At 37.0% G+C, this 10,515-nt stretch overlaps 1 protein-coding gene across 8 annotated transcripts in view; it reads right to left on the bottom strand.

The window, feature by feature from the left end:
* Positions 1 to 3,204: 3,204 nt before the first annotated feature.
* Positions 3,205 to 10,515, bottom strand: part of SHANK2 (SH3 and multiple ankyrin repeat domains 2) — a 354,395-nt gene continuing 347,084 nt past the window's right edge. For all 8 annotated transcript variants that reach the window (XM_080594526.1, XM_080594522.1, XM_080594527.1 and 5 more), the window contains one exon: positions 3,205 to 7,376. In XM_080594526.1, the coding sequence (XP_080450652.1) occupies positions 6,803 to 7,376 (574 nt within the window). In that variant the 3' untranslated portion in view covers positions 3,205 to 6,802. The remainder of the gene's footprint in view (positions 7,377 to 10,515) is intronic.

Below are 10,515 nucleotides of genomic sequence, written 5' to 3'. Positions count from 1 at the left end.
TGCAAGAAAATGTCTTTTCTAAAAATTGCAAAGCATCTTCTGGAAATCACCTACCCTTGCTTTGGGTGCTCTCTATATTGCAGAACATGACCATTATTAGAGATTTCAGATATTTTATGTACAATTGGACACAGAGCTCATATTCAACCATGTTCAGATGATAAAGAAATTATTTTTGTGTATTTTTCAGCACTGCATGTGGAGTAGTAAGTAAACAACACTTCAAATTCTGTTTTGGTCACCTTTCTATTTGTTCTCCGCTAAAAGAGGTTTCGACTTCTCTTTGACTTTGTCCTTGCACAGCTTGAAAGAGCTGATATTGGGTTCAAACGAGACCTCAAAACACACCAACAAGGTCAAATCAAAAAGAAAAATGAAAGACATCATTGCAATAGTTCCTCACTGAATATATATATATATTTTAATGGAGTGCCAAACTTGGCAGTTCTCAAAATCCATTATGGACAAATGAGAGCTCATTTAGGGAGCCATGAACTTTTTACACTCTCGTAACAACGCTATGTTTCCCTCAGGATTTGTTTTGAAGAAGAACATCCTTAAGAAAATGAATCAAGGGCTTCAGAAGGCTGTGCAGCAGAGAGGTTACCTTATATCTCCCCCAAACCTCCTTTTCAGCTATTTCAAGACTTTCATAAGTTTTAAGAAATTGCTTTAAAATGTTTTTAAGTATGTAAGGAAACTAGGAGATTAGAGACAATTAAATAATGCATAAATATCAGTGGAAAATAACCCATTAAAACATGAATTACATTTTGAGTTTTCTGTATATTATATTCTCTTCAGATTTTCAAAGCAAAAAGGTACACTGCAACATTTATTCCAATACATTTTTAAGCACATGCAACACTGGTGTCCTATTTGTACATTGATTTCTAATGCTGTCCAAGAACCTTTACATTAAAAGCATACAAGAACTCACACACACGTGCATGTATTCCTTTTAGCATCAGTTGTGAGGAAAACTTAAATTTTTCCTTGAGAAACCAAATGTCAGTTCTGCAAGTACATTTGATTAATAATCTGCCAGCTATTCTGAACTAATTCCTAATCTAAAAGCCTTGCAGTCATTTGCAGTTTGGATCTGAAACAGCTGTTGTTCATCGGATTGCAATGTTTGATTGAAATTGTTCAAAACAGTCCAAGTTTGCAGCACTAAAGACAAAAAATACATTCTTATTTAAAAGCATGCTCAGTGCAGATGAAGGATCATATGGAGATGCTAACATTTAAAACATAAAATTGCTAAAACACAACCACATATAGACTAGAAAACATTGCAGTTCTTTAAAGGTTTCTCATTCATTGAATAATTCGTAAAATTATACAGTCAGCCTTTTTTTCTGACTTAAATATTTAGGCCAACTTACAATAATAATAATAAAAAGCTAAAATGACTCCTTGTAAAAGAATGACAATTGTTTAAAATAAATACATATTTTAAGATATTGCTCTGAGACTATGTCCATCACATTCCACTAGATGTCAGCGTTATAGAACCAGCTTCTTCAGACTTCACAGAATGAGTCCACTGCATTTGTTTTTGTTACCTTGTCTTTGATACACAGTACATGTCAACTACATTAATAACTAAGCGTATATTTATGGTAGTAAATTAAACCAAAAATAACAGTCTCATTTCATTGACCCTCCACTCACCCCTACCATTTACTGGATTTGAACAAAGGTCTTCAAATCAGTTTCATGATGACAACAGTGTTTTTAAGTGAGATGTAAATCATTTCAGTTTTTCTAACTACTTCTCTTAATGCAGAGATATGGACTTCTCACTTTAGAAGACAGCACAATAAGCTCTTTTTGTCAGATACTGTAACTCCTGGAAGATAAAGCTCTTTGTGTTAAATACAGTGTAGTTGATCTATGTTGAAAATTATAAGGCACGTGCTTTATTATTATTATTATTATTTTTTAATCCCATGTCCTGAAGTACTGTTACTATCTTGCTATTCTGGATGTCCCATCATAGTTGCTGTTTTTTTTCATGGTTTTGGACACAAGGAATGAAAGACCGTGAAATGCATGAAAATACAAAAAACAAGAACAAGACAAAACACAACAATGTACACTACCGCAGCAATGAGCAAATCTTCTCATTTCTTTGACCAACAAAGCATTGACAACTGCAAAGCACTCTTGGTTTTGCTCTGTAAATACCTGACTTTATTTAGATATACAGGTGTTTATCACTAGATTGCCACAGTAGCTGAAATAAAACAAAGGCTGTTCCTTTTTTTTTTTTTTCTTTCTGCTATGTTTCTTAACAAAACAAAGCTGCCAAATAATTTTGTTGGAAAAATATGAGTGAAATATTAGGTAACGACAAAAAAAAAAAAATGATGAACTAGAACAACATCTGAGGAAGAGAATAATAGTTAAGGAACATATGAAACCAAATGGCAACAGTTCTAGGCATTTATTCCAATATCTTAGAAAAAAAAAAAATCTTAATTGCATCACCATTTAAAGATAGAAAAAACAATTAAAGCAAAAGAAAATGATTTGTTTTCTTTTTTTTTATTTTTTTTTTCTTTTCCTTTTTTCTTTTTTTTTTTTTTTTTCCCACTTCAAACATCATTTATTCACAGTACAAATATGTCCTGCCGGTACATTTTTTAGGCACCAGAGGCACAAGTCCTGCTAAGGAGCACTGGTTCCTCTCCTACCCATAAAGCTTCTTTTGCCTACAAAAGTTGCAGCCCCCCAACTTTTCAGTGCCTTATTAAACTGCAGAACAGATCCACAGCTGAGTGCCTCATACGACCAGTAATACTAAGTTGAGAGCATGCATTCCCACACACACGCTCAGCAAAGAAAAAAAATTCAATGATTATTTGAAACCCACCTTAAGGCAAATAGATAAGTATTTTCGACCACCTGCTGAAATATTTTTACTTGTCAAATTTCAAACATGGATCTCAAACAGTAAATTAACTAGTGTGAAGCATAAAGAATGCTTTAACCAGAAAAAAAAGAAAGAAATAAAAAGGAAGTGTTTTTTTCCTGACAATAAATCAATGGTTTTGCCTTATTTCTATCTACGTTTTGTTAAAGCATTCTATGCTCTTTCAATATACAACATCAGATTGCAAGTTTGGGAACTTTTTTTTTTTTTTTTTAATAAAAATCCAGACAGTGTTCTCTGTTTGCAATCAGAACCACAACCTTAGTGCAATATTATATTTATTTCTTACAGTAATTTTGGTTGCCATACAAGAGTATTAAGGATTGGGGAAAAGTGCAAGTTACAGGAGCTTGATTTTTTAATCAGTCAAAATAAGAGGAATTAAAGCACAAAAATTACAGCAACATAGATAACGTGAACACAAGTTGTTACACAAACTATAGCGAGAAACATATTAATATCTAGAAAAGAAAAGAAAAAATGTAATGGAAAAATTATCAATATTTGTGGCTCATACACATAATCATCGCCAGATCAACTGGGTAATGCTTTTTAAGAACTGAGAAAAAAATCACTATTTTTATTAACTTAAGTACCACAAATAATTAACTTTTGTGATATGTAAATTCTGTAAATCAACAGTCACATCTAGTCATTTTATAATATATGAATTCAACTTAAAATGTTCTCAGACACCTAGGGAAAGGAGTCTGTGCAGTTATACACAATTTACATCTTGTAAGATTTTGGTATTGTATACACAAATATTACAGAAACTAGGCATGTAAATGCAATTTATTTAAATTACAGTATATAAACAAAAGTTGATCCTAAAACCCAGAATATCATAACGTATTTCATAGATCTCTAACAACTTGTTTTTCACTATCATAGTAGCATGAAATAAATGGGTCTTCTCTCCTCCCCCCAACATTTCCAGACTGACGAAAATACTCGGAGGCAACGTCGTATCTGTTACTATTGCTTTCTGTAGCAAAAATCATCAAACAGAGCTAGAGACCGATTCATCTTGGCAGAGGTGCATTTTATTGGTGAAAGTAGGTCCTCTCAGGTCTCATTACGTTTACTTTGAAAGACACAATGTAAAAATAAACTATTTCATTAGCTCTTTAATGTTTCAAACCTCTTCTCTGCTAATGGTATTGTACCTATGCTTTCAGTACCTGAAAAGATACACGAGCAAGAAACACACCTGTGTAAGAAAGGGATTACCATCAACTGTAATTTGCTGTGTATGTCAGCACTTGTTAAACTTAAATCCAACAACAAGATTGTGAGTAAAAAGCAGCTTAAAAGTCAACTTCTACATTGTCTTTTACTACCGTAGTTTCTAATGTATTTTCTGGCACATATTATAGAGGTAATATCAACTGTACCCAAAGAAACAAAAAAAGAGCATGGCATTAGTGGTTTATTTACTGAATTCTGTCATATCACCAAATGGAAGACAATGATGGCTAAATTACCATTTTTACACTTCTTAAAGTATCTGATGGCCTCAAGTTGCCTGTATTGACTATCTGAATGAGACTGTCATTTTCTACAACACCTATGGAAAAATTCAGTACTCTTGAAAGTAAAATGCCTTAGTACTTGATTTTTATTACAAGGTTACTTGGAACTTTCAAATACAAATATAGTGTAGTAACAGATGTTAAGTCAAAAGATTTGTTGTTCCATAAAGGGGGCAGGAGGCTAAATAAGTTGTTTTTTATGAGTATCCAATGCATTGGTAACTATAACCACTTTTGAAGAAATATTCATCCTCCTTTGTAGAAGTTCTAGCAAAGATAGAAAATATAACACAGCTCTGCTGGTTCAGATGCATCCAAATGAGGTTGATTTTAAAAAGGTCAAGACTTTATAATTATTCCACAGAAATAGTATTAAACCACAAAAGTTTTTTTTGTTGTTTTTCACTTTCTAGCACTGAAGTGGCACAAAGGCTGCCCAGTAGACCAGCCACTTATTTTCTTAAAATATTGTGCTTATAAACTATCTGTACAACTATTTAAACTTGCAGTAAAGAAAGATATTTAAAATGCTAAACTTTATGTACTCATACTAGGGCTGTTGCAGACCTAATTAGACACTTGTTCGTGAGCAAAAATAATCACAATAAAAAAAATAGAGATAGGCTGGACCATATGAAGGACCATATCAAGGAAAGAAAGTTCAGGTACCTTGCAAAATGTAAGAGAACCTGAAAGTATGGTAGGTAGGCAGTCTAGCCATCCACACACAATTTACCCACCTTGAACAGCTTGAGTATTATGTTAATAAAGACCTACAAAACTCACAGATATTAAGAGGTGTTAATTACAAGGGGAGGTCAAACATGCAGAGAGAGACTTGTTAACTTAAAAAAAAAAAAAAAAAAAAGTCAGATTGACCAAATCTATGTGTTCCACCCCTGCTGACTGAAGTCTCCTGGAAAGCTCTTCGGCTCACCACCCAGCCAATGCTCAGCCACACCGCCAGGTTTGGAGCGGGGCACACTCTCTGCTGCTACCCCGCTGGCAGACGTGCAAGGAGATCACGGGAGGCCGACGGGAAGTGTTCAGCTCCCCGCGAAGTGCTCTGTCTGCTGTCCTTGTCAGGAAGCCAATACTTATTAACAGTGATAAAGATGAGAAACTGGATACCTACCAGTTCCCCTGGCCTCTTAACATGCACACGATGGGACAATATAGACCTCGTTCCATCTTGGCATTAGCTTTTTTTTTTTTTTTTTTAACTTTTTTCATTTTTTTAGCAGGCTGAACTATTTCCATTTCTGCTAACAGGCTGAAATCCCTCTCTTAAAACACTGGCAACCTTCCCATTGACTTCAATGGGAACATTCATCTATCTTTTTATTCTTTCTTGGCCTGATATTCAAAATAGCTAAGCACTTAACCACTCACTGAATTAAACGGTATCGCTCAGGGTTCAGCATATTTGTGTATCTGACTGTGAAGTCCAAAAGGTGCCTCTGTACATAAAAACATTTTTTTTTTCTGGCTTGTAGAGTTCATATTGCAACTTAGCAGTAGTTTAGCTGGTTGAAAACTGGGGGTCTCAGGTTCAAACTAGCTTCATTTTATTGTACCTCTAAGTGAGCATTACTTCTCAGTTTTTATGAAACTTCTGCATCGTCTTACAGGTCACATCAATGGAGCATGTGTTGAACTTGTTCTGCCACCTTGGAAGAGTGCTAAGTATAATTGCAGAAATAAAGAAATACCAGGTAAAACAGAGCAAGGTTACCTTTGAACTAATTCCAGCAGAACAACCAGCTTCTCTGCCAACAAATCAGAGAGCTAAACTAGTAAAAAACAGTAATATGAACTCCTGTACCTGTCACAATAGTGTGCCTCTGCTAACAAAACCAGATTTGAGTGGTAATGAAGCAATCTGTCCTCTTAAAATAAACTAAGGGTTGGGGAAGGAAGCCTGCTGGGAGACTGAATGAATGTCAAGAAGAGAATACAGTGCCTTTCAAATAAAAAAAATAAAATAAAATTGCTTGCAATTTTAAGATGAAAGAAAACTGGTATGTAATGGTTCCAGCAGAAGGGTATTATAAATAGATGGTAATATTTTTAAAGTTAACAATTTTCTCTCTCTCTCTCATATCTCCCCACAACTTTGAAATAAAATGGCCCCACTCGTGTACATATTTAGATTTATGTTTGGGCATGTAGCATACAGTCTGCATTACCTGAGTACCAGGAATTAAACTGTTTTTTCCCCCCCCTAATTTTGCTGGCACTCGCAGACAGACAAGGCATTTGGGGTATTTCAGTACCAGCCCATCTCTAGTTATCAACAGAAGTTTGTGAGGCAAAATAGCTATTCTTATCTGTCCAGCAGCTGTTTCAAAGCTCTTTCTATGTTCATTCTGTGCCCAACTCTAGTCACTCCAAGGTCTATCAGATCTTCCTTTTGTAGATTTGGTAAATGAGTGCCATCTATTTCATTGTCCATAAATGTTTCTTTATGTTCACCTAAGTTTAGACTTTCCAACCAATCTGCCACATCTGGTTTAGTCCACAGGTGGACAGGCTTAGTTGTAAAAGGCTTATTTGAGATTGGCTGTTGTAATATTGAGGGAGAAGGAGACCTGCTGCGCCCTGTGGTCAAGCCAAATAAGTCCCCAGAAGGGGGCTGGCTGGGTAGGCTAAATACATCGGACAAAGTTGGAGAAGGAGATGAAGCTGAAGCAGAAGCAGTCAGAGGAGCAGGCATGATGTCTTTATTAATCTCTGTTGGTGAAACCACAGGGCTTGGAGCATGTCTTGCTCCTGAGGTCCTACTGTCATAGTCTGGGGACCTGCTCTGCAGTGTGATCGGCTGGCTGGTTCCAGGTCGGACAGTAAAAGTGATTGTTGTACTTCGTGTACCTGAGACAGTACTCATGACTTCTGTGCTCCTGAAAGTGTAAACAGACACAGAAAGTTAGACACAGCAGCTACCAGCTGAAAGTTTGTCCATATCAACATGTGGCAAACATGGCTTTGGAATGTTAGAGTATGTACATATACATGTATTTTCAAGGAGCAATATCAGGTTAAAAGTACTAAGACAGCATAATTGAATCTTTCCCATAGAACAATAATAAATGGTAAGCCATAGATTACCTTTGATTACCATACATTAATAAACCTTTGCTTATGAGCAGTTCAGAAAAAGACCTTCCAGAGCACATTCCTTTTTTTCAGGCTACAACAAATTGACTCGGCTAAATGAGAAACACCATCTGTAATAAGCACATGGGCACTTTGTGTTACCCGTGCAGTGCAATCAGGAGTTGATCTTCCTCGGATTGCATGGAGAGGTGAGTCCTTCATTTCTGTTTTAGCCTGTCAGTCCAACACACCGTAAGGTAACATAGCTAATAATAGTAGCTATGGAAAGTATTGGAAGCATATTACTAGCTCAGGTTTTGGGTCTTTGTGCATCTCTCTACTCAGTGAATTTTTGGGTATGTGTGTTTGTAATCCTATTCGCTCACAGAACATGCTCCCCAAACTCCTCTTATTTCCCTTTCTGCTCAGCTGACCTTTTCATGCTTTAAAAATAAAACTGTCTTTAAGATTCATAAAAGGACTTTTGTGTCCATTTTTTTTTTTTTCTGAACAGAAATTATACTTCGGCTGTTTCACTAAAAAACTAACGGAGACAAAATTCTTATTCTGTGCACCTATCTCCTGCCTAAAGGAAATCGCAGATTACAGACTAAACAGACAAGAAACTGGTCGAGAGGCTAACTGTTGCTGAGGCTGTCAGGGTGGGTGAAGGGGCAGACAAGCCAACTTTTGTCTGGTGGCCATAGAGCAAATTTAGAAACATTAGATCTGGGTTCAGGTCTGCTCACTTCATAAAATGCTTAGTCCTACAGCCCTTACTTTTCATGGGACAATTCTGCCAGGCAGCCTGAGCACTACAGGATCTTCCACTGAACTTCTTCTACTCTGGTGCCTTAGGCTCCAGAGCTTTTCAGTTTTAAAATACCAATGAGGGACACCGTCAGCCAAACTAATTTCATGCATTTCCTGACCAAAGGATTTATTTATCCTTGAAGTGATGCCGCAGACTCCAGAAGATGACCTGGAGGATGTTGTGGATAGATTTCTCATGCAGACATTGACTGAAGACCTCTTTATCTCAGTGCCAGACTGTCCCCAGGCCTGACCGGTCATGCCTAGAGCAGAATGGAGGATGACTTTGGTGCACAATGGCAGATACAAATGCTTTTATTAATAATGCAGATTCACCATGGTGCAGAAAAGATCTTACAGAGCCAAAGTAAGAGCGTGGTTCTGGAGCCCTCATCTTTAAAGTGCTATTATGGAAGAAGCTGGAGTCTTTTCCTGAATGACTGCTTGAAGATGTTGTGTTAATGGCCAGGAAATGAAGTACCAAAAATGATCTATGCAGCAGGAGTCAAAACCCACATATGCTCTCTCTGGGGCCTGTCCCTCACCACTAGATCAGCTTTACAACTGTGAACCCCTCTCATGCTCCTCTGTCCTAGGGAATCATGAAGGCTTTGCTCCTGCGTGCAGAGCACTGGGACTGCTGGGATGGAGGATGTGGTGTGTACGGTTAGCCTGTCTCACTGGATTTGGTTCTCAGTATAACGTAATTATGAATGTCCATAGAAAGGGAGTGACTGGACTTTGGTTGCCCACATCCTGACTAAAATAGTAGTTAAAATTTTAATTAAAAAGATGAGGATGCCAGCACTTCCTCAAAATCTATCCTAACCTGCTATCCCAGTGAACTACTCTCATCCATTACCCAAAAGAAAAAATGTAGGCAGCTCACCTGGGGCAATGCTAATTGGCTATTAATCCCTTTCTCTCATTTGAGCTTTACTGTAGCCACAGTTACTCTTGTAAGACCTGGTAGCCTTGAACTGGAGACTTTCTTCAGCATTTCCTTGGTTTGCTGCTGCCTGTTTTGAGACCTCTTCCTACATACTCCCTGCATCACATCTGGGGCTTCAGCCCATAATTAACAAACCTAGACGTCAGGTAACCTACAGCACTGCCACACTGAGCTTCAGAGCACACTCATATCACAGCAAGTCTCATTCAAATCGGGCTCCAACACTGTGTTATTAGAAAAGCACTAAAAATAACTTTCTGGAGAATGTACATGTTATTCGCATGAGCAATCCCACTGATTTCCCACAAGTTGTTCCATATATTTCAATGGGAACAGGGGGATCTTTTTGAGAGTTGAAAGATCAGTACTTCACTTGAAACACAGTAGGAACAATACTTTCAGCACTTATGTCTTTGTAATTTAAAAAAGAAAGGAAACACTTGGCAAGGTTTTGAGTGCTTCCCGTGATTTGTTTGGAGCTTAATGGCTTTCATTGTCTTCCAGGGCTAGAGCTAAGCCTTCTTACACATAAAAGTCTATGGCAAGAAACTATTAAATTCTACTAACCAAGGGGAACAAATTATTTCTACCTACTTAGTATTAGGAGTCTCATGCACTTTAATAAGGCATGATATAATTTTAAATCCAAAAAACCCTTGCTTTGAAAAAGGTTGGGATAATGTTGCCCTAGTGATTGAGAGAAGAGAAGGATGAGTTTTGCATAAATGTGGAAATTTCTCCCTATCTCTTTATTTGCGGTGACCCTTTTACGTAAATTTCCTGTATTGCAAATATGAGAAATTATAGTTTTGTATTCACATCTTTCATGGCAATATCAAACGGATGATGCAAATTTATCTTCTATAATGGTAGACACTGGCAGATCACTTCTGTTACCTGACTAACAGCTCCAGGTTCAGTCAGGTACATCTACTTTGTAACCCATTTCTGCTGCTGCTTCTCTGTATGGTTCATTTCACAGACTCCCCGTACGTCCTTGTTCAGGAAATCATTTTCACTATTCCCTTAAATAAACTACATTAAGCCTATAAAACAAAATCCCCCAAAGTAAACCGTGTGCTCGTATTTTAAGTATTCTTTAGACTAGTGTTACCTAACCTCAGATGCACAGGCAGTAATACTGGGTGAGCAAAGGCTTTGCTCTTTCTGTCAGCCTG

The sequence above is a fragment of the Anser brachyrhynchus genome, assembly GCF_964034855.1.
Source record: "Anser brachyrhynchus genome assembly, chromosome: 5".
NCBI classification, from domain to species: Eukaryota; Metazoa; Chordata; class Aves; order Anseriformes; family Anatidae; genus Anser; species Anser brachyrhynchus.
This window is presented reverse-complemented; position numbering and strand designations above follow the sequence as displayed.